Source organism: Salmo salar, chromosome 13 (assembly GCF_965601325.2).
Source record: "Salmo salar chromosome 13, fSalSal1, whole genome shotgun sequence".
Classification (NCBI taxonomy): Eukaryota; Metazoa; Chordata; class Actinopteri; order Salmoniformes; family Salmonidae; genus Salmo; species Salmo salar.
The window spans coordinates 57,138,061-57,163,131 of NC_138303.1; the positions used below are offsets into that span (position 1 = coordinate 57,138,061).

Sequence of the window (25,071 nt, forward strand, 5' to 3'; positions counted from 1 at the left end):
AAGTACAAAAGGGAAAATAAATAGCATAAATATGGGTTGTATTTACAATGGGGTTCTTCACTGGTTGCCCTTGTAGCAACAGGTCACAAATCTTGCTGCTGTGATGGCACACTGTGGTATTTCACCCAATAAATATGGGAGTTTATCAAAATTGGACTCGTTTTCAAATTCCTTGTGGGTCTGTGTAATCTGTGGGAAATATGTGTCTCTAATATGGGCATACATGTGGCAGGAGGTTAGGAAGTGCAGATCAGTTTCCACTTAATTTTGTGGGCAGCGTGCACATAGCCTGCCAGGTCTGGCTACGGTGGCCTCTCAATAGCAAGTCTATGCTCGCTGAGTCTGTACATAGTCAAAGCTTTGCTTAATTTTGGGTCAGTCACAGTGGGCAGGTGTTCTGCCACTGTGTACTCTCTGTTTAGGGCCAAATAGCATTATAGATTGCTCCTGTTTTTTTGGTTAATTATTTCTAATGTGTCAAGTAATATATTTAAGTTTTCTCATGATTTGGTTGGGTCTAATTGTGTTGCTGTCCTCTCTCTCTGTCAATGTATAGACGAGTTGTTTCTGTGTCAACTAGGAGGAAGGGCAGAAAGGTGCGCTGATTCATCGCCTATGGCTGAATTATTGATGTACAGCATGTGGAGTGGCCTGCCAATGTATGGCCCGGTGTCTCACTCATTCACTCACTCACTCACTGGGAACGCTGCAAACTGTGTTCAGACTGAGGGATATCCACCAACTCTCCTATTAGCACAGCAAAGTGTGTGTGTGGTGTGCGCGCAGATGACTGTCTCCCAGCTCTAACCTCAGAGGCTGTGTTTTTTTGAGACCACTAAACCTATGGATGCTGCTCTCTGATAATGCCATAAGCTAAGTCCCCATTAAACAACTCACATCAGCCTGCCTCTCTGTGGCCGGGGGCCCATGGCAACGGTAATGGAACACATGTCTGCTGTGCTGTGAGGGAGACTGTGAGACTATGTGCTGTTGGTACATGTGGCTGGAACCAGCAGCAGCACCCAAGGAGAGCAGGGCTCTCTCTCCCTCTCCCTCTCTCTCTCTCTCTCTCTCTCTCTCTCTCTCTCTCTGTCTCTCTCTCTCTGTGTCAGCGCAGGGCTCTAGCTATTGTTTGTCAGTCCCAGAGCCGAGGTGTTGAATAATAGCAGACAGATGTTTTCCCCAGTATACCTTCCTCTCCCGACCTCCCCTCTATTTTCCACAGGCTCTGGGGCGGGTCAGGAGTGGCAGCCCGCTGATGTAAGGCTGCCTAAGATCTTGGCTTGGATGGCAGCCCTGTCTGTCTGTGGAACAGGCCTAAAACCAGCTGTTTTTAAGATGAAGTTCAATTTATTTGTCAATTGTACACAAGGTCCAACCACTTCTGCTTTATCCCAACCCCTCTAAAAGACACATACGATACATATACAGGTTGGAGCAAGGGGCTGCCACAATCCTCCGGTTGCCAGCTCACTTCCCATCATTTTTCCGGTCAGACCCGGGATTGAACTGGCAACCCTCCGGTTTTTGGCTGGCCTCTCTAACCGGTAGGCTACCTGCCACCTTATTCACCCCCAGGGCTCTCACGGGTTCCATGTTTGATGAGGGCTCAGGCTCAGCCAGTGTGTGGATCTGCTGATAGCACTGTGCTTAAGGGTGATCTACTTGTATAGAGCCTACGCAGGGCTGGCTATTCCCTGTACCCCCCTATAGGAAGACATGGCTCATGACTGTTGGGATGGAGCTCTGTGTTTACAGTGTGCCTCCATGCATGAACATGTTGCAGGGGCTGAGCTGTTGGCTCTGACTGTTGACACACTGGCAGGTGTGTGTGTGTGTGTGTGTGTGTGTGTGTGTGTGTGTGTGTGTGTGTGTGTGTGTGTGTGTGTGTGTGTGTGTGTGTGTGTGTGTGTGTGTGTGTGTGTGTGTGTGTGTGTGGTGTGTGTGTGTGTGGCAGAGCAGACGGAGGGGAGGGATGGAATGATTTAAGTTCAGTCAGTCTCCAAAACAGGAGGGAGGGAGGGTCTCTGTCTGTCTCTACCCTCTTTGTTCTCTCTCTCACACAGCTTTACATGAATGCAAACAGCCAGGCAGGAGTTGTGCAACACAGTAGCTCACTCACTTTATGTGCACCAGATGCCTACTTCAGCAACATGATAGCAAAGTTATTATGGATATAAATAGTCGTTTTATAAACCATTAAATCGTGCTTTAGCTGACCTCGGTGGAATTTAAGCAAAATTGTAGAACAGGCAAAGTTGTAAATAGGCTGCAATTGCTATACTGAATGTTTCCAGAATGTTATGATGTCCAATTGTTGCTAGCATTTAATTGTTGCTGCCATTTCTGTCTTTCTCGATTTCTCTCGCTCTCTCTTTTTTGCTCACCTTTTCTTTTGCTCTTTTTCTTTCTCTCCCTTTCTCAAATTCAAGTGTTAAAATTCATATTGCTTTATTGGCATGACATACAATTTGTAGATATTGCCAAAGCAGTATAGTGGTACAGCATTTCAGTAAATACACTACAATGCAATGAAGTTAATGAAATACAGTTCCTTTCAGTAGTAGTAATAATAGTACATATATAATCATGTATACAGGTACAACACTACTGCTGTTGTACTGTGTAGTCTTCTATTGATAATTAAATAAAATAAAAATTATTTAAAAAAGAATGGCTGGCAAATAAATAAACTGTACATGGATGATGGTTACACTATGTATTACTTGTAAGTTATATAAAATGTAAATACTTCAGTGAATTAATAGCGTGAGGGACATCCCATGACCATGGCAATCATATACATATCTGGAAGTAATATTTGCGGTTTCTACCTCACCCAGAATAATTCCCAGCTTATTGTCATTAGTAAATGCACAGTTGGGAATTGGTTTGAGATATTCTATAGAAAAAATTAGCTTATTTGGGAGTATTTGTCACAGTAGAGGAAGAAGTGCATCTCTGTCTCTACCTCCCCTGTCGTGCGGTGACCACATTGACGCTCCTCTTTGGGTAGCCATGTCATTTTGTCTCCCTTTTTTCTATAGCCAATTGGTGCTCATTGAAACTGTGATTGGTCAGGAGCTGTCTCTGTTTTGTATTTCTGACAGTGGAACTATTCTGCCAATTTGTATTCTCTTTTTACATTTTTTATTTTTTATTTCACCTTTATTTAACCAGGTGGGCCAGTTGAGACCAAGTTCTCATTTACAACTGCGACCTGGCCAAGAGAGAGCAAAGCAGTGCGACACAAACAACACAGAGTTACACATGGGATAAGCAAACGTACAGTCAATAACACAATAGAAAAATCTATATACAGTGTGTGCAAATGTAGTAAGATTAGGGAGGTAAGGCAATACTTCGCCACTATGGCCTATATAATTACAATTTAGCATTAACACTGGAGTGATAGATGTGCAGATGATGATGTGCAAGTAGAGATACTGGGGTGCAAAAGAGCAAAAATAAATAACAATATGGGGATGAGGTAGTTGGGTGGGATAATTTACAGATGGGCTGTGTACAGGTGCAGTGATTGGGTAAGCTGCTCTGAAAGCTGATGCTTAAAGTTAGTGAGGGAGATATAAGTCTCCAGCTTAAGTGATTTTTGCAATTCGTTCCAGTCATTGGCAGCGGAGAACTGGAAGGAAAGGCGGCCAAAGGAGGAGTTGGCTTTGGGGATGACCAGTGAAATATACTTGCTGGAGCGCGTGCTATGGGTGGGTGTTGCTATAGTGACCAGTGAACTGAGATAAGGCGGGGCTTTACCTAGCAAAGACTTATAGATGACCTGGAGCCAGTGGGTTTGGCGACTAATATGTAGCGAGGGCCAGCCAACGAGAGCATACAGGTCGCAGTAGTGGGTAGTATATGGGGCTTTGGTGACAAAACGGATGGCACTGTGATAGACTACATCCAATTTGCTGAGTAGAGTGTTGGAAGCTATTTTGTAAATTACATAACCGAAGTCATGTATCGGTAGGATAGTCAGTTTTACGAGGGTGTGTTTAGCAGCATGAGTGAACGAAGCTTTGTTGCGAAATAGGAAGCCGACTCTAGATTTAATTTTGGATTGGAGATGCTTACTGTGAGTCTGGAAGGAGAGTCTAGTCTAACCAGACACCTAGGTATTTGTAGTTGTCCACATATTCTAAATCAGAACCGTCCAGGGTAGTGATGCTAGTCGGGCAGGCGTTTGTGGGCAGCGATCGGTTGAAGAGCATACATTTAATTTTACTAGCATTTAAGTGCAGTTGAAGGCCACGGAAGGAGTGTTGTATGGTATTGAAGCTCGTCTGGAGGTGTGTTAACACATTGTCCAAAGAAGGGCCATAAGTATACAGAATGGTGTTGTCTGCGTAGACGTGGATCAGAGAATCACCAGCAGCAAGAGCGACAAGAGTCGGCCCGAGAATTGAACCCTGTGGCCCCCCCATAGAGACTGCCAGAGGTCCGGACAACAGGCCCTCCGATTTGACACACTGAACTCTATCTGAGAAGTAGTTGGTGAACCAGGCGAGGCAGTCATTTGAGAAACCAAGGCTGTTGAGTCTGCCGATAAGAACGTGGTGATTTACAGAGTCGAAAGCCTTGGCCAGGTCGATGAAGACGGCTGCACAGTACTGTCTTTTAGCGATGGTGGTTATGATATCGTTTAGGACCTTGAGTGTGGCTGAGGTGCACCCATGACCAGCTCAGAAACCAGATTGCAAAGCGGAGAAGGTACGGTGGGATTCGAGTTGCTGCGGAGGGTGCAGAGCTGTTGGCCAGGGTAGGGGTTTTTGAAGGCCAAATAGCAATTGAGTTTATTCTGTGTTTTTGTGTAATTTTCCCAATTTGTCAAATAGGTTTTTATTTCTGTAACAATGGGATTTGATTTCCGTGTGTGTATGAAAAATAGTTTTGTTTAGTGTTTTTAACAGCTGACATAGGGGACTCTTTTCAGGGTTCAGGTCTTTTGTTTCTAGTGCTTTGAATTGTAAGGATTTTTTGGGGCTTCATTTCAAATGGTGCCAAAATGTTAGTCCTTTTCTTTATATTTACAATTATAAAGGGAATCTTCCGAATTCCGCTCTGCATGCATTATCTGGTATTTTCTTTTTTATATTTAAGATTATTCTGCAGAATTCTGTATGTAGATTTTCTTTTGGGTTTTTCTCCCAATGCTCATAATCGTAATTACGGGTTGAACCCCAAACCTCGCTTCCATTATAGCGCAAAAGTTAAAATTACACTATTGAATATTTTGCACCAAAATTGGATAGGATTTTTGAGAATTGTATTTTTATGGAGTACAATGCTTTGCGGGCTGTTTCTTTTAGTGCATTCACTGCCAGACCAAATCCACCAGAGGCACGGATTTTTAGTCCAAGGTAGTTTGGTATGTTCAACCATGGTATTTCCTAATTTGAAGGAGTATCTACTGCTCTGATTCCTCGCCTTTTACTGGAAAATCACGACTTTGGTTTTCTGAAAGTTGATATGTTGATTGCCCAGTTGATGCTGTATTCCCAAAGTGTTGTTGTTCCTGTAGACATTGCTCTATTGGTGACAGTAGGGCAAGGTAATCTGCGTAGAGGGTGAGTCCAGGGGCTACAGATCGGTCCAACAACACTGCTAGTTCGTTGATGTAGACCTTGAACAAGGTTGGATTTAAACTGCACCCTTGTTTCACCCTTCGCCCTTGTGCAAAAAACTATTTTATTTTATTGTTCAACACTACATGTGTTTGTTTAATACTATATGTGTTTGAGTAAATTGATTTTATGATGTTGTATACTTTTCCCCTTTTGGAGGGTTTTGTAGTATAATCCATAATGCCATATGGAATCAAAAGCATTCTTAAAATCAACAAAACATGCAAATTCTTTTCCTCTGCTTTTCTGATGAACATGCTTTGTGTGTGTGTGGTCTGTTCTGTGTTTGGGGTAGAAAGCCCAATTTTCTTTTGCTGAGAGCATTATGTTGTGTAAGGAAGGTCTGTATTTGGTTATTGAGAATACAGCAGAACAGTTTCCCCATGTTACTAGTGACACATAGTATCCTATAGTTATTAGGGTCTAGTTTGTCACCTTTTTATATATATGTGGGTTACGAGCCCCTGGTTCCAAATATCAGGGAAGCAGCCACTCTCCAAAACCAGGTTGAATAGTTTTAATAAGTTCTCCTGCAGCTCAGTAGTACTGTGTTTAAGCATTCCATTCCTGATGCTGTCAGGACCACATGCCTTTCCAGGCTTTGTATATTCTTTGACAGTTCAGCCTGTGTAATTTGGTGTTCAATTTGGTTCTGGATGTTTTTAATTGTGCGTTCAAAGGAGCTGAGATTTTTCTTGCATATTTTTGGGGTCGTCTGATGGTATTATTCCATAGAGATTTTCAAAATAAATCTTCCAAATGTTGCCATTTTGAATGGCTAGGTCATTCCTCTGTTTTCCATTTAGACCATTCCATTTAATTCAGAACTGGTTTCCATCAATGGGTTCTTCAATCTCTTTCAGATTTCTCAAAATACTCCGAACATCTCTATCCTGTGGTTGGTGACATATTCTATTTGATAAAGATCAATTTTTTTTCCTTATGAGATTACATTCAGCATTAAATCATTTTTCTTTTTTGAGGTTTCCAATTAGAACATTTTTTTTTTTGCATAAATGGGGTTTTGTGGCTGCTTTATGATAATCTAATTACATTTATTTACAGCCAAATTTATGTTGGTGGTTTGGGCTGACTATAGTTGAAAGGAAATCACTGATACAGGTTGTAATTTCTAGGCAGCGCAATGCTGTGTTTTAAGTGTGTTGAACTGTCAGGGGCCCATATGTATGTTTGATTTACATGAATCAGTGAACAGGGCTCTGTTTGTGTGGTCTTTGGGTGGAGAAGTCTTTTTTCAAAAAGACTGGCAGTGGTCAGACAGTGTCGGTGGTTCGACAGTGAATGCCCTAATGGAGGAAGGGTCCAAGTCTGATATTGCTTAGTCAACCACACTGGTCCGAAGAGCTGAGCAGTAGCTGAACCTTCCCAAACAATCCCCTCTAATCATGCCATTAATAAAATACAGTACTAAGGCTCGACATACTGTAGATGCACCAACTCCTTTCCATTTTTGTTCACTACCTGGTCTGGGCTATTTCTATTACTAGTGATGGGACGGGTATATGGAGGGATGTCCAAATATATATCTATAACCCTCTGGGTCTACACATTCAAGTTCAGAAACGGTTTTAGTATTATATTATCTACACAAAAGCACAGTTCCCTCCGCTTGAAACGAGTTGTTCTCTTTTTGGACATGATCATCAAACTGATCATCATAGCAATAGGAATCTGAGGGAGAAGCATACACTGCACCTATATAGAAATCATTGTCACTAAGGATTGTGCGTTTTGAGTTTTAACCAAGTGTGTCCCTTTTTGATTTGGCTCAGTGAAAGGACCTGTTAATACCATATGATCATTCCTCCCGAGACCCTGTTCGGTTTTATATTTTAATGGTGGAAGTAGAATTTCCCTATAGCCTGAAGGACATTGAGTATCTATACTGAACAAAAATATGCAACAATTTCAAAGATTTCACTGAGTTACAGTTTATATAAGGAAATCGGTCAATTGAGAAATTCATTCATTATGGATTTCACAGATACCAAAAAAAAGGTAGGGGTGTGGATCAGAAACCCAGTGAGTATCTGGTGAGACCACCATTTGCCTCATGCAGCACGACACATCTCCTTCGCATAGAGTTCATCAGTCTGTTGATTGTGGCCAGTGGAATGTTGTCCCACTCCTCTTCAATGGCTGCCAAAAATGTCCCAGATCATCCATGGCCTGCATACTCACCTGGACTGCATGTCACCCATTGAGCATGTTTGCGATGCTCTGAATCGACGTGTCCGGCAGCGTGTTCTAGTTTTAGCCAAAAAAAGCCGATACCGATTTAATCGGCCGGTTTTTATTTTTTATTTTATTTATTTGTAATAATGACAATTACAACAATACTGAATGAACACTTATTTTAACTTAATACATCAATAAAATCAATTTATCCTCAAATAAATAATGAAACATGTTCAATTTTGGTTTAAATAATGCAAAAACAAAGTGTTGGAGAAGAAAGTAAAAGTGCATTATGTGCCATGTAAGAAAGCTAACGTTTAAGTTCCTTGCTCAGAACATGGGAACATATGAAAGCTGGTGGTTCCTTTTAACATGAGTCTTCAATATTCCCAGGTAAGAAGTTTTAGGTTGTAGTTATTATAGGAATTCTAGGACTATTTCTCTCTATACGATTTGTATTTCATATACCTTTGACTATTGGATGTTCTTATAGGCACTTTAGTATTGCCAGTGTAACAGTATAGCTTCCGTCCCTCTCCTCGCTCCTACCTGAGCTCAAACCAGGAACACATCGACAACAGCCACCCTCGAAGCAGCATTACCCATGTAGAGGAAGGGGAACAACTACTCCAAGTCTCAGAGCGAGTGACGTTTGAAACGCTATTAGCGCGCACCCGCTAACTAGCTAGCCATTTCACATCGGTTACACCAGCCTCATCTTGGGAGTTGACAGGCTTGAAGTCATAAACAGCGCAATGCATTGCGAAGAGCTGCTGGCAAAACACAGTAAAGTGCTGTTTTGAATGAATGCTTACGAGCCTGCTGCTGCCTACCATCGCTCAGCCAGACTGCTCTATCAAATCATAGACTTAATTATAACATAACACACAGAAACACGAGCCTTAGGTCATTAATATGGTCGAATCCGCAAACTATCACGTTTATTCTTTCAGTGAAATACGGAACCGTTCCGTATTTTATCTAACGGGTGGCATCCAAGGACAACAAAGTCAAGGTACTGGAGTGACCATCACAAAGCCCTGACCTCAATCCTATAGAAAATCTGTGGGCAGAACTGAAAAAGTGTGCGCAAGCAAGGAGGCCTACAAACCAGTTACACCCGTTCTGTCAGGAGGAATGGGCCAAAATTCACCCAACATATTGTGGGAAGTTTGTGGAAGGCTACCCGAAACGTTTGACCCAAATTTAAACAATGCTACCAAATACTAATTGGGGGTATGTAAACTTCTGACCCACTGGGAATGTGATGAAAGAAAGGCTGAAATAAATCATTTCACATTCTTAAAATAAAGTGGTGATCCTAACTGAGCTAAGACAGGGAATTTTTACTAGGATTAAATGTCAGAAATTCTGATAAACTGAGTTTAAATGTATTTGGCTAAGGTGTATGTAAACTTCCGACTTCAACTGTACATAAGAAATGAATACACAAAAAAATGTATAACTCTTTCTTTCTCAGTGGCTCTTGGGCGTAACCAGGCCTTGAAGAGAGAGAAGCCCAAATGGAAGAGTGACTATCCAATGACGGACGGCCAGCTGCGCAGTAAGCGGGATGAGTTCTGGGACACTGCGCCCGCCTTCGAGGGCCGCAAGGAGATCTGGGACGCACTCAGGGCCGCCGCCCAGGCCTTCGAGAGCAACGACCATGAACTGGCCCAGGCCATCATCGACGGGGCCAGCATAACATTGCCACACGGTACGACACACACCAAACATATCTACTCCTTTATCAGCTCTGTCTATCTGCCCCCTCTCTTTGTTAGCCTGTAACATAACACTGCCACATGATACGTCACACATTCCATAGACCCCTGCCCTCTTTCAACTGTCCCCTCACTGTTATAGTATAACACTGCCTCACGGTATGAAACACACACACCATCTCTCTATAGCAGACATGACACATCTATCAGCTCTAGCCCTCTATCTGTTCTACGTTTGTCACGATGATTCAACACACACACACACACACACACACAGCCCTCTTTTTCTGCACACCATCCGTGTCATACTTTTCTGACTATTTTGAGGAAGTGTATACTGGCTACGGCTTCTCAAAATGGACAAACAGTACTATTGCTGCTTTTTTCTCTAGTTTTTCAAGTGAAGGTCCTTTCAGGGAGTGTAAGCACACTTGTTCGGCTAGCTGAAGCATGCTGACGGCTTAACACACCTGGCTGATTCGTGGTGTCCATTTTGGAGAGAGAAATGCCGCGGGATCTTTTGTGACCACAGGACCTCGGTTTAACATCTCATCCTAAGGACTCTGCAGGGCAGGGTCCCTGTCACTACCCTGGGGCATTGGACTCTCCTTAGAGCAGAGGAAAGAGTGTCCCCTACTGGTTCTCCAACCTTACTGTATCTTCACGGGTGGTCTCTCGATCAGACCCAATCCTGTTTAACTTCAGAGGAAAGCTGGCTGGGTGGTATGCCGGTTGGCTTTCCTGAGTCTTTTTGAGGCCTTCCTTTCTCTTATCTCGTCACACCATTACATTGTCTCCATCTCTGTTTTGCTTCAGTCAGTTCTGTCATCCAATTTCTCTGCATGCGAGGCAGCAGGCCCCCGCTTCTATATACTTCCCTACCAGCTGAAGCTGTCAGTCTGTGGAGAAGAATAGTACATTAGTCTCTTTAATCCCTCCTCCCAGACACAAACACAGACAGACACACACACACAGACAGACAGACAGACCAACACATCCATTCGTCCCCCTGCAGCCTTGCAGATTGTGAGGCCGGCTGTTGAACAGAACCAATTAGCTCTATGAAGATAGTCCAACTGTCCTGTTCTGAAGTTACACTGCTGCAAAGAGTCAGAGGCCAGCTGGCAGGCTGAGATACTGTAGAATAGATGGAATGAGCCATCGAGGTTAAGGTCAGCCTAGTTTGTCCATATTAGCCTGCCCTCTGCTCTCCTTCTCTTTGACTTCTGCTTTGAAGTCAGGTTCCCCACCCTCTACTCATATTTTTGGTCTCTCACCAAACACACTGCTAAAAGGTTTGTGTGGTGCCTGCCTTGGCGCTGCTCTGGGAGTGGTTTGAATTTGAGCCTTAGAGACAGCAGGGGAGAGTGGTTTGATCTGTACAGTGGCAGACAGGGTGAGCTCACCTTTAAGTCAATGCCCAACACAGAGCCCAGAGAGAAAGAGAAGGAGAGGGGGATAGAGAAGATGAGATGGGGAGAGAAAGAGAATGCCTGTATCTCAAGTATAACGTTTTTTTTTTTTATTGTCCGTTTGTGGGAACAGCATATGTGGGAACTCCTTCAAGACTATTGGAAAAGCATTCCAGGTGAAGTTGGTTGAGCGAATGCCAAGAGTGTGCAAAGCTGTCAAGGCCAAGGGTGGCTTCTTTGAAGAATCTCAAATATAAATTATGGTTTGATTTAGGGTAGGGGGCAGTATTTTGACGTCCGGATGAAAGGCGTGCCCAAATTAGGATATGCATAAAGGTAGGATATGCATATTATTAGCTTGGATAGAAAACACTCTGAAGTTTCTAAAACTGTTTGAATGATGTCTGTGAGTATAACAGAACTCATTTGGCATGCAAAAACCTGAGAAAAATCCAACCAGGAAGTGTGGAAATCTGAGGGTTGTAGTTTTTCAAGTGATTCCCTATCCAGTGTACAGTGATTTAGGGTTAATTTTGCACTTACTAAGGCTTCCACTAGATGTCAACAGTCTTTAGAACGTTGTTTCATGCTTCTACTGTGAATATGGAGCGAACAAGAGGATCTGGAAGTTGATGACTGAGAAAATGACATGAGCTCAGAGGGGCGCGCTCACGTGAGCGTTAGCTGCGTTCCTTTTCTTTTCTGAAGACATTGGAATTGTCCGGTTGGAATATTATTGAAGATTTATGTTAAAAACGTCCTAAAGATTGATGCTATACATCGTTTTTTTTTTACTTTTCGTCGTGACATTTGCTCGCGCTTTCTGCATTTGGAGTAGTGGACTGAATGCGCGAACAAAAGGAGGTATTTGGACGTAAATTATGGACTTTATTGAACAAAACAAACATTTATTGTGGACATGGGATTCCTGGGAGTGCATTCTGATGTAGATCATCAAAGGTAAGTGAATATTTATAATGTTATTTATGAGTTTTGTTGACTCGACAAAATGGCGGGTTTGGTTTCGTCTCTGAGCGCTGTACTCAGATAATTGCAAAGTGTGCTTTCGCTGTAAAGTTTTTTTGAAATCTGACACAGCAGTTGCATTAAGGAGAAGTAGATCTATAATTCTTTGAATAACAGTTTAATATTTTATCAACGTTTATGATGAGTATTTCTATAAATTGATGTGCTCATTCACCGGAAGTTTTGGGAGGCAAAACATTTCTGAACATTACACGCCAATGTAAAATGGGGTTTTTGGATATAAATATGAACTTTATCTAGCAAAACATACATGTATTGTGTAACATGAAGTCCTATGAGTGCCATCTGATGAAGATCATCAAAGGTTAGTGATTAATTTTAGCTGTATTTCTGGTTTTTGTGACACTTCTCCTTGCTTGGAAAATGGCTGTGTGGTTTTTCTTGTTAGGTGCTGTCCTAACATAATCTAATGTTATGCTTTCACCGTAAAGCCTTTTTGAAATCGGACAATGTGGTTAGATTAACGAGAAGTGCATCTTTAATATGGGATATAATAGTTGTATGTTTGAGAAATTTGAATTATGAGATTTTTGTTGTTTTGAATTTGGCGCCCTGCTATTTCACTGGCTGTTGACAGTGTGTCCCGCAGGTGGGACACTAGAGTCCCACATACCCCAGAGAGGTTAACACATTTGGTTACTACTGTACATGATCCCATATGTGTTATTTCATAGTGTTGATGTCTTCACTATTATTTTACAATGTAGAAAATAGTAAAAATAAAGAAAAACTTGAATGAGTAGGTGTGTCCAAACTTTTGACTGGTAATGTAAGTATTCAGACCCTTTGCTATGTAAATCGAAAATTAACTCAGGTCCTGTTTCCATTGATCATCCTTGTGATGTTTATAAAACCTGATTTGGGTCCACCTGTGGTAAATCAAATTGATTGGACATGATTTAGAAAGGCACACGCATGTCTATATAAGGTCCCACAGTTGACAGTGCATGTTAGAGCAAAAACCAAGCCATGAGGTCGAAGGAATTGTCCGTTGAGCTCCAAGACAGGATTGTGTCAAGGCACAGATCCTGGGGAAGGGTACAACACAAATTCTGCAGCAGTGAAGGTCCCCAAGAACACAGTGGCCATCATTCTTAAATTGAAGAAGTTTGGAACCACCTCTTCTTAGAGCTGGCCACCCGGCCAAACTGAGCAATCGGGGGAGAAGGGCCTTGGTCAGGGAGGTGACCAAGAACCTGAAGGTCACACTGACAGAGCTCCATAGTTCCTCTGTGGAGATGGGAGAACCTTCCAGAAGGACAACCATCTCTGCAGCATTCCACCAATCAGGCCTTTATGGTATAGTGGCCAGATGGAAGCCACTCCTCAGTAAAAGGCACATGACAGCCCGCTTGGAGTTTGCCAAAAGGCACCTAAAAACTCTGACTATGAGAAACAAGATTCTCTGGTCTGATGAAACCAAGATTGAACTCTTTGGCCTGAATGCCAAGCGTCACGTCTGGAGGAAACCTGGCACCATCCCTACGGTGAAGCAGGGTGGTGGCAGTATCATGCTGTGGGTATGTTTTTCAGTGGCAGGGACAGGGTGACTAGTCAGGATTGAGGAAAAGTACAAAGAGATCCTTGATTTTAAAAACCTGCTCAGGACCTCAGACTGGGGTGAAGATTCACCTTCCAACAGGACAACAACCCTAATCACACAGTCAAGACAGTGCAGGAGTGGCTTCAGGACAAGTCTCTGAGTGTCCTTGAGTGGCCCAGCCAGAGCCTGGACTTGAACCCGGTTGAACATCTCTGGAGAGACCTGAAAATAGCTGTGCAGCAATGCTCCCCATCCATCCTGACAGAGCTTGAGAGGATCTGCAAGAGAAGAATGGGAGAACTCCCAAAATACAGGTGTGCCAAGCATACCCAAGAAGACTCGAGGCTGTAATCTTTGCCAAAGGTCATTCAACAAAGTACTGAGTAAAGGTGCTGAATACTTATGTAAATGTGATATTCCTCTTCTTATATTTTTTTAATACATTTGCAAACATTTCTGAAAAATCTATTTTTGCTTTGTCATAATGGGGTATTGTGTGTAGATTGAGGCTTTTTGGGGGGGGGGGGGGGGGATAAGTCTAACGTAACAAAATGTGTAAAAAAGTAAAGTGGTCTGAACACTTTCCGAATGCACTGTGTATTGTGACTTGCTCATAAATTAGAAAACTTAGATTTTTAGGCCATATCGCCAAGCCCTAATAAACATACAGGCCCTTCATGAGGTGGAAAAACACTGCCACCGCTTTGCCTGTTCTATATGTCTGGTTATATGACCAGTGACATGACATGGTTGAAGCTGTTCGATGGTGTCTGGGAAGCTCTCAGCAAGGTTACCCACAGTACAAGAGTGCTGCCTTTTTGAACATGGATTTGGCCTGAGTTATTGTAGACCTCTCCTCTCCTGAGCCCATTCTCTCTCACGGCCCCCGGTCACTCCATAATACACTGAAACATCGTTATCTCCCCCGCCAATCGTCTGCCATTTTGTCTCAGACTGGGTGTCACTGGGTTGGTGTAAATTAGTCTTGTGTATCCCCCCCTCCCCTGGTCCAGATTAGAGGTAGATTAGCTGGGCTGGCTGGCTGCATTAATGTGGTGCTGTGGAGCTGCAGCTGTGGATTCCTGAGGCCTGCGGTCAATGTCTCCTGAGAGAGCAGGGGAAAACACACCCCTCTAGTACATTGCAATCACTGGCAGACAGGCAGGCAGGGAGGGAGAAATCTCACAAACAGTTCTCTCTCCTCTCTCTCGGTCTCTCACACACAAAGGAAAATCAATCACCAGGGTTCAGTCAATATAGAATCTCTCCCTATCAGCACTCCTCTGGCATTGCTGTCCGACTGCCAGGTTCATAGATTCAGGCCTCCTTTGTTTTGTCAACATACTTCTATTACTACAGTAGCTATCAACATTTCTGACTGCTAGTTCATGAACATAATACGGGTGATGTGATCAGTTTGCGATATGGGTTACATGTTTGGTTATGAGAGGGTCAGTTGACAGTGTTCCAGTGTCAGTTTGCCGCTACTGTGCATTTCTTTTAGACACGCCAGTCATGGGCCTGTATCCACAAAGCGTCTCAGAGTAGGAGTGCAGTTTTTTTAAGTTTAGATCATAATGAATAAGATTATTGACTGGTTGGGGACCTGATCCTAGATCAGCACTCCTACTCTGAGAGGCTTTATTGATACGGGGTCTGATCTACAATGAGTGGATGGATCTCAGCTGGAACTACAAAGTCTTGTGATATGATATGCCAGACATGATTCTGAGTTCCACCTGAACAACCCAGCACCCCCCCCCCCCCCCCCCTCCATCCCTGCTGTCTGACACTGGTGGGCAGAACTGAAAAAGCATGTGCAAGCAAGGAGGCCTACAAACCAGTTACACCAGTTCTGTCAGGAAGAATGGGGCAAAATTCACCCAACTTATTGTGGGAAGCTTGTGGAAGGCTACCCAAAATGTTTGACCCAAGTTAAACAATTTAAAGGCAATGCTACCGAATACTAATTGAGTGTATGTAAACTTCTAACCAACTGTGAATGTGACGAAATAAATAAAATCTGAAATAAATCATTCTCTCTACTATTATTCTGACATTTCACATTCTTAAAATAAAGTGGTGATCCTAACTGACCTAAGACAGGGAATTTTTACTAGGGTTAAATGTCAGGAACTGCGAAAAACTGAGTTTAAATGTATTTGGCTAAGGTGTATGTAAACTTCCGACTTCAACTCTATATGTCTAGGTCAGGCTATGGTTCTGATGTCTGCAGTCAGTGTGAACCAGGAGGGGCCCAGGACACCAGCTGCCTGCTCTGCTCTGCTATCATCCGCTCTGACACCCCCTGGAGGAAGGGATGAGCAGCAGACTGCTCTACATCTCGAGGAGAGCAATGAAGGGGTCTGGGCCCGAAGCTCTGACTCAGTCACTATCGTTTCAGGCCACAGACATACGTTTGCTGTGAAGAAGAAGGGCTGATATTTTTGGGGGTGTGTCGTAGCAGATGGAAATATGACTTATTCCTATGAGAAAAGTGTTTTAGCGATCTATTCCAGATGTCACAGGCACAGCTAGTGATCTATTCCAGGTGTCGCAGCCACAGCTAGTGATCTATTCCAGGTGTCGCAGCCACAGCTAGTGATCTCTTCTTGTGACTCCCCTTTCCTGTAACTGAATCAAATTCACCATGGCCTCAAGCCCCTCATCTGTAATATTGAATATCAATCATTCAGAATATAAATAGTTGTGAGTAATTTAGTGTTGTTATACTAACCCCCCCACCAGTCAGGCGGTTAGTATGTGAAAGCTGAAAGTGAGAGTAGAGCACAGCCCTTGTGCCCCTGAGCACCTTTTGTAGGGCAGCCTCTTTTGTGTGTGTGTGTGTGTGTGTGTGTGTGTGTGTGTGTGTGTGTGTGTGTGTGTGTGTGTGTGTGTGTTTTAACAGCTATACACACTCAGACAGGTTGTGAGACACTGCTAGCTGAAAAGTCAGCACTTTCCCTGTTTCGCCTGCTGAGTGTCAGCAGAACAGGTGTGTCACAGAGCACCTCACCACCACCATCAAATACAGTACCCCGCTGGGAGGCCACAGCACTGCCTGATTTAGAAACAGTCTTCCACTGCACCCTGTAATCACACTATGACAATTCCCTACTTCATGATGAGTTCACACAATAGCAGACCCCCCCCCCCCCCCCCCCACACACACACAGGGCATTCACGCTATAGCAGCACTAGAAACAGTCCCCCCACAACACCAGAAACAGTCCCCTCGCTACAACACCGGAAACTTTTCCCACACTACAACAGTCCTCCCTTCTGTGGAGTCTATGGCATTATGATATAATAAACATTCCAGCGCTGCAGTGCAGGGAGCATATCACACTGCATCACAAGACATATTCTACCTCAGGATAAGAAAAATAACAAGCTGGCACCTAATGGACTGTACAAGGCTATAAACAAGCAAGGAAACCTACATCCAGAGGCTGCTGTTCTGGTTGCCAGCGATTTTAATTCTGCGTCACTAAGACACATGATGCCCAACTTACTGTACCTGTACACAGCCAATCTGTAAATAGCACACCCAACTACCTCATCCCCATATTGTTATTTATCTTCTTGCTCTTTTGTACCCCAGTATCTCAACTTGCACATCATCTGCACATCTATCACTTGTGTTAATGCTAAATTGTAATTATTTCGCCTCTGGCCTATTTATTGCCTTACTCTTCTACATTTGCACACACTGTACACAGATTTTTCTATTGTGTTATTGTTTATGTGTAACTCTGTTGTTTTTCTCGCACTGCTTTGCTTTACCTTGGCCAGGTCGCAGTTGTAAATGAGAACTTGTTCTCAACTGGCCTAACCGGTTAAATAAAAATAAACTTCCATCAACGTGTCTCCAGCGCCACTAAGGGCGATAAAGTCCTATATCACTGTTATTCTACCCACAACCAAGCATAGAAGGCCCTGCCTCATCCGGGCAAATCGGATCCTGCTTCCTGTTTACAAGCAGAAACTCAAACCGGAAGTACCTGTGACTCGCTCCTTTGAGAAATGGTCACCAAAATCAGAGATTATGCTACAGGACTGTCCTAACGAGTCCTATATCGACATAACCTGAAAGGCCGCTCAGCAAGGAAGAAGCCACTGCTCCAAAACCGCCGTAAAAAAGCCAGACTACGGTTTGCAACTGCACATGGGGACAAAGATCATACTTTGGTGTATGTAAACTTCTGACTTCAACTTAAGAAGTAATTGCAATGAGCCCAGAAATAGACATAAATACAGTCTTGTATAGGAGTCTATAGTGTTTCTCCTGTTGGAACACTTTTACAACCAAGTCAACGACTGCCGGATTTTAAACGAACAAAATATGTTGGGTGGGTGAACTAAACTACATAACGTGTTATCGTGTGCAATGATTGAATAGTCTGCAGACACACGACGCATACAGCAGCAGAACAACGTGTTGTGTTTTTAGAAGAGTAGGGAACACTGAAAGGTTCAGTTTACATATTTGACAAGCTATTAGGAAGTTAGACAGACAAACCATGACATTTTCCCCCATTCCGAAGTCCCCACATCATGCATTGTGCTAAAAGTTAACTTGCCTTTCATTCGCTATAAAGTAGTGGGTGGTGGTCACGAAGACGACTCGAGATTTGAAGTGTTGCCTACTTTCGCAGTGGCTTTTTTGTTGTTGTTGCATGTTCTGCAGACAGTGGGACCATCTTCAGTTTAGTTTCCCTCAGCACTCTTGAAAAAAAAGAAAATACGACCACACTTCAGATTTGGTCCTCTTAGAATGCTGAAAAATCTCCCGATCGCTGTCACTGCCTTCCGCCATGTTTTCATACAAAACAAATCCCAGGTTGCATGCTGCGCCTGCGTCAGACTGTTGCTAACTTTGGTTGATGCTGGACAGTATTTACTGTGAGTTTTTCAAACCGCGATAATCAAACACGGTTTTAATGATAATTCAAATTTGAAAATGTAATATTAACCGTCGGGAATTTTACAGTGGTTTATCGTGAATCCGGCAACCGTTTCATCCCTACGCACTACACTCTAGTACCTTGCGGTCGGAGGCCAAGCAGCTGCCATACCAGGCAGTGATGCAACCCATCAGGATGCTCTCAATGGTGCAGCTGTAAAACCTTTTGAGGATCTGAGGACCCATGCCAAATCTTTCCAGTCTCTTGAGGGGGAATAGGTTTTGTCGTACCCTCTTCACGACTGTCTTGGTGTGCTTGGACCACGTTAGTTTGTTGGTGATGTGGACGCCTAGGAACTTAAAGCTCTCAACCTGCTCCACTACAGCCCTGTCGACGAGAATGGGGGCGTGCTCGGTCCTCCTTTTCCTGTAGTCCACAATCATCTTATTTTTCTTGATGACGTTGAGGGACAGGTTGTTGTCCTTGCACACACGGTCAGGTCTCTGACCTCCTCCCTATAGGCTGTCTCATTGTTGTCGGTGATCACTGTTGTGTCATCAACAAACTTAATGATGGTGTTGGAGTCGTGCCTGGGCGTGCAGTCATGAGTGAACAGGGAGTACAGGAGAGGACTAAGCATGCAACCCTAAGGGGCCCCCGTGTTGAGGATCAGCGTGGCGAATGTGTTGTTACCTACCCTTACCACCCGGGGGTGGGCCATCAGGAAGTCCAGGATCCAGATGCAGAGGGAGGTGTTTAGGCCCAGGGTCCTTAGCTAAGTGATGAGCTATGAGGGCACTGGTTTTGAATGCTGAGCTGTAATCAATGAACAGCATTCTCACTTAGGTGTTCCTTTTGTCCAGGTGTGAAAGGGCAGTGTGGAATGCAATAGAGTTGCATCATCTGTGGATCTGTTGGTTTCGGTATGCAAATTGGAGTGGGTCTAGGGTTTCTGGGATAATGGTGTTGATGTGAGCCATGACCAGCCTTTTAAATTATTTCATGTCTACAGACGTGAGTACTACGGGTCGGTAGTCATTTAGGCAAGTTACCTTAGTGTTCTTGGCACAGGGACTATTGTGGTCTCCTTGAAACATGTTGGTATTACAGACTCGGACAGGGAGAGGTTGAAAATGTCAGTGAAGACATTTGCCAGTTGGTCAGCGCATGCTCAGAGTACATGTCCTGGTAATCCGTATGGCCCTGCAGCCTTGTGAATGTTGACCTGTTTAAATGTCTTACTCACATCGACTGCGGAGAGCGTGATCACACAGTCGTCCGGGAACAGCTGATGCTGTCATGTATGTTTCAGTGTTACTTGCCTCGAAGCGAGCATAGATGTTATTTAGCTCGTCTGGTAGGCTTGTTTCACTGGGCAGCTCTCGGCTGTGCTTCCCTTTTGTAGTCTGTAATTGTTTGCATGCCCTGCCACTCCAACGAGTGTCGGAGCCGGTGTAGTACAATTCGATCTTTGTCCTGTATTGACGCTTTGCCTGTTTGATGGTTCGTAGGATGGCATAGCGGGATTCTTATAAGCTTCCGGGTTAGAGTCCCGCTCCTTGAAAGCGGCAGCTCTAAATTTTAGCTCAGTGCGAATGTTGCCTGTAATCCATGTCTTCTGGTTGGTTTATGTACGTGCAGTCACTGAGGGGACGACGTCATCGATGAACTTATTGATGAAGCCAGTGACTTGATGTGGTGTACTCCTCAATGTCATCAGAAGAATCCCGGAACATATTCCAGTCTGTACTAGCAAAACAGTCCTGAAGTTTAGTATATGCTTCATCTGACCGCTTTTTTAAAGACCGAGTCACTGGTGCTTCCTGCTTTAATTTTTGCTTGTTAGCAGGAATCAGGAGGATAGAGTTATGGTCAGATATGCCAAATGGAGGGCGATGGAGAGCTTTGTATGCGTCTCTGTGTGTGGAGTAAAGGTGGTCTAGAATTTTTTTCCCTCTGGTTGCATATTTAACATGTTGATAGAAATTAGGTGAAACTGATTTAAGTTTCCCTGCATTAAAGTCCCCGGCCACTAGGAGCGCCGCCTCTGGATGACCGTTTTCCTGTTTGCTAATGGTGCTATACAGCTCATTGAGTGCGGTTTCAGTGCCAGCATCGGTCTATGGTGGTATGTAGACAGCTACGAATAATACAGATGAAAACTCTAGGTAGATAGTGTGGTCTACAGATTATCATGAGATACTCTACCTCAGATGAGCAAAACCTTGAGACTTCCTTAGATATCTTGCACCAGCTGTTTACATATATGCATAGGCCCCCGCCCCGTGTCTTACCAGAGGCTGCGGTTCTATCCTGCCGATAGTGTATAACCCGCCAGCTGTATGTTCTTAATGTCGTCGTTCAGCCAGGACTCGGTGAAACATAAGATATTACAGTTTTTAATGTCCCATTGATAGGATATACCTGCTTTCAGTTTGTCCCTTTTTATTTCCCAGCAATTGAACGTTAGCTAACAGGACGGAAGGCAAAGGCAGATTAGCCACTCACAAGGCACCCTGATCTTTTCCAGCGAAATCTGTTTCTTTCTCCAGCGAATGCCGGGGATCTGGGCCTGGTCAGGCATCTGTAGTATCTCCCTTCTGTCTGACTCATTGACGAAAAACTCTTTGTCTAATCTGAGGTGAGTAATCGCAGTTCTGATGTCCATATGCTCTTTTCGGTCATAAGAGACGGTAGCAGCAACATTATGTACAAAACAAGTTACGAACAATGTGAAAAAACAAACAAAATAGCATGGTTGGTTAAGAGCCGATAAGACGGCAGCCATCCCCTCCGGCGCCATCTTCATGTCCAAGGGCGTGTTCTGAGAGCATGCACAGAACAGCTGGCTGGCATATTCACAGTAATTTTCAACCTCTCTTGGTCCCAGTCTGTAATCTCCACATGTTTTAAGATGACCACAATCATTCCTGTCTCCAAGAACTCTTAAGACTTCGTGACACAATGACTGCCGTCCTATAGCACTCACTTCTGTAATCATGAAGTGCTTTGAGAGGCTGGTTATGGCACACATTAACTCCACAATCCCAGACACCCTAGACCCACTCCAATTTGCATACCGCCCCAACATATCCATAGAAGAAGCAATCTCAATTGCTCTCAACACTGTCCTCACCCACCTAGATAAAAGTGAATAAAACAGTAAATAAATAAATACTTACCGCACAAAACATTTTCTGATAGTGATTTATTGATACAAGTGATGCGTGCCGGCAGTCAGTCACGTAACCTCTCACTCCCACTCTGAGCCATTCAGTGTTGTTGTTTATGTATGTAGCTAGTGAGCTAAGCTGTAGCATTAGCAATGTCTTTCAAAGGGAGACAACTCACAAATGTGGAAATTCTGGAGATTTTTATAAATGAGTCTGAGTATGAAAGTCAGGAATCAGATTCTGACAGTGACTGACAGTGAGGAGCTGGCCACCAACCTTGTAGCCATTGAGAACCCTGAATCTGAGGACCCCTTGTCCACTGATGAAGTCCCAGGTCCCTTTTGAAGATGCTGGTGGTGATGATGGAGGCAGACAGACAGTGGATGAAGCACAGGAGTTCTATGGTAGCTGGAAGGCCGCCAGCTATTTCACCCCTCCTGGCCCTGCTGTTTGCTTTGAGTCCCAGTCTGGAGTGCAATGCCCCTTCCCATTTCCCTCTGAGGCAGAGGGCTTCAAGCTGTTTCTGACAGAGGAGCTGGTGGGAGACATAGTAGAGGAGACCAATCGCTGTGCCTTGTAGCTACAGGAGAAGAGATCCAGGAGTGAGGGGGAAACTCACTAAATGGGTGACAACCACAATTAGTGAAATGTATACCTTCCTGGTGACAGTCCTTCTCATGGGAATAGTAAAGAAGAACTTCCTAAGAGAATACTGGCGCACAGATCCTATGTTTGCATCTTCCATCTTTGCCACCCTCTTTTCCCAAGACCGGTTCCTAGTTCTGCTGCGATGCCTGCATTTCGTCAACAATGCTACTGCTGACCTAAATGACCCATTACACAAAATAAGAAATGTTCTTATCAGCCTGCCACACTCCAACACCTTCTCTGTCCTGGGTCTTTGTGCCATACAAGGACCTATGCATTGATGAGTCCATGTATGGAAGGGTAGGCTGGCGTTCCGTCAATATATTCCCTCCAAAAGGCACAGGTTTGGGGTCAAGTTCTTTGTCATGTGCGACGTAAAGAAAGAATTTGCCCAGGACATTATAGTTTACACAGGGTCCACCACTGACATCTAACATTATGAGGGGCTTGGGGTGTCTGGGTCTGGGGTGATGACCACGCTGGCTCCTCATCTCGGCAAGGGACACACTTTTTATATAGACAATTGGTACAGCAGTCCCACACTCTTCCAGCATCTGCTCTCCAACAGCACAGGGGCCTGTGGCGCAGTCAGGTCGAACAGGAAGGGGATGCCGGCATTCGGATGCAGAGAGAGGTGGCGTTCAAGAAGAACGGCTGGCAGTAAAGTGGCATGACAAACGAGATATCCATGTCCTCTCCACTGTCCATACAGCAACCATGTCGGCCACAGGGAAGGTGGACCACCTGACGGGGGAGAGAGATGTCAAACCAGACTGTGTGCTTGACTATAACGTCAAAATGGGGGCAGTGGATAAGGCGGACATGATAAACAGCTTTGTGGAATGCGCTCGGAAAACTACCAAGTGGTATAAGAAGATATTTCTCCATCTGATTGACACTGCTGCCCTCAATGGCCACACAGTTCACCACCAACTAACAGGTCAGATGATTACTGAACAAGGTCTTTTTTGTAATTGGACGTACAGTTTGCATACAGTTCCATTATGCAATTATAGTGACAATCTCACCCAACTACCCACTACCTCATCATCCTCTCCCCTTCCTCATCCTCCCCACTCCCTCATAGGTAAAGTAATTACCTACCAAAGGCCTCATGAGAGAGCTGCTGGAGCTTTGGGGAGTACCATATGCTCAAGTACTATTGAGCACATCTGCAGCAATTACTGACAGGTGATCTGCCATGATACTATGATACTGTGCCTTTAGAGGTGGGGGGTGGAAATGCAGTTGTTGTTCAGTCACTGCATGAATATGAAATATGGGTTATGCATATTCATAAGTTGCCAGTCTTTTCTTGCCGTTTTTTTTTCTTGTAGTAAAACAAGTTTTTGTTGTTCAACCACCACCAATACTTCAATAAAGTGGACGACAATTACATATAGTCCTGTGTGTTTTCTTGCTGTGTTTTCATCTAGTTAAACTGTTAACGAGTGTACGCTAGCATACAAACGCTGGTCTCAATCTTCAGCTCCAATGATGTCCAGCTCCAGTTGTGATACTGGCAAATAATGTTCAATACTGTTGTCTGGTTTATGAAAGTACAGAATAAAGAGGAATTATTAGTAATTAGAACACAATATCAGGATATAGCAAGTAACATAACACTGCTATAAAAATAACAAATTGCATTGACAAAATCACAAATATGAGTTATATAACAGTAAGAAACAGTAACTGTTGCTCCACAAGGGGGCAGGGCAGAGCTATGCTAAACAGGCCAAATGAAAACACAAGGCCAGGGTAGCTTCAAAAGACAACACAAGCTAACACCTCTCTGACGCAATTAGCATTGTTTTACAGCGCTAATAGAAGAATGTAGCTAGTTACATAAGCACGATTGAGTATAACATGAAGGCTATGAAATTAGTGACGTTACCTTGCGCATCTGCGGTTATCAATCAAATTCAAATTTATTTATAAAGCCCTTCTTACATCAGCTGATATCTCCAAAGTGCTGTACAGAAACCCAGCCTAAAACCCCAAACAGCAAACAATGCAGGTGTAGAAGCACGGTGGCTAGGAAAAACTCCCAGAACCTAGGAAGAAACCTAGAGAGGAACCAGGCTCTGAGGGGTGGCCAGTCCTCTTCTGGCTGTGCCGGGTGGAGATAACAGAACATGGCCAAGATGTTCAAAGATAACCAACCGGGTCAAATAATAATAATCACATTGGTTGTCGAGGGTGCAACAGGTCAGCACCTCAGGAGTAAATGTCAGTTGGCTTTTCATAGCCAATCATTCAGAGTATCTCTACCTTCTCCTGCTGTCTCTAGAGAGTTGAAAACAGCAGGTCTGGGACAGGTAGCACATCCGGTGAACAGGTCAGGGTTCCATAGGCAGAACAGTTGAAACTGGAGCAGCAGCACGGCCAGGTGGACTGTGGACAGCAAGGAGTCATCAGGCCAGGTAGTCCTGAGGCATGGTCCTAGGGTTCAGGTTCTCTGAAAGAAAGGGAGAGCATACTTAAATTCACACAGGACACCGGATAAGACAGGACAAATACTCCAGATATAACAGACTGACCCTAGCCCCCCGACACATAAACTACTGCAGCACAAATATTGGAGGCTGAGACAGGAGGGGTCGGGAGACACTGTGGCCCCGTCCGACAATACCCCCGGACAGGGCCAACCAGGCAGGATATAACCCCACCCACTTTGGGAATACACACATATATTATGCTCCATACATACAGTGAGCACTTACTTTGATAGAAACTCACCCATGTCCAAAGTTATTATCATGTAGTAATGAAAACA

The 25,071-nt window shown here is 44.0% G+C and overlaps 1 protein-coding gene across 1 annotated transcript in view; it reads left to right on the forward strand.

Moving 5' to 3' along the window:
- Positions 1-25,071, forward strand: part of LOC106567436 (ubiquitin domain-containing protein 2) — a 74,137-nt gene that overhangs the window by 31,697 nt on the left and 17,369 nt on the right. Inside the window, exon 2 of the mRNA XM_014136681.3 lies at positions 9,319-9,555. Coding sequence (XP_013992156.1) covers positions 9,319-9,555 — 237 coding nt within the window. The remainder of the gene's footprint in view (positions 1-9,318; positions 9,556-25,071) is intronic.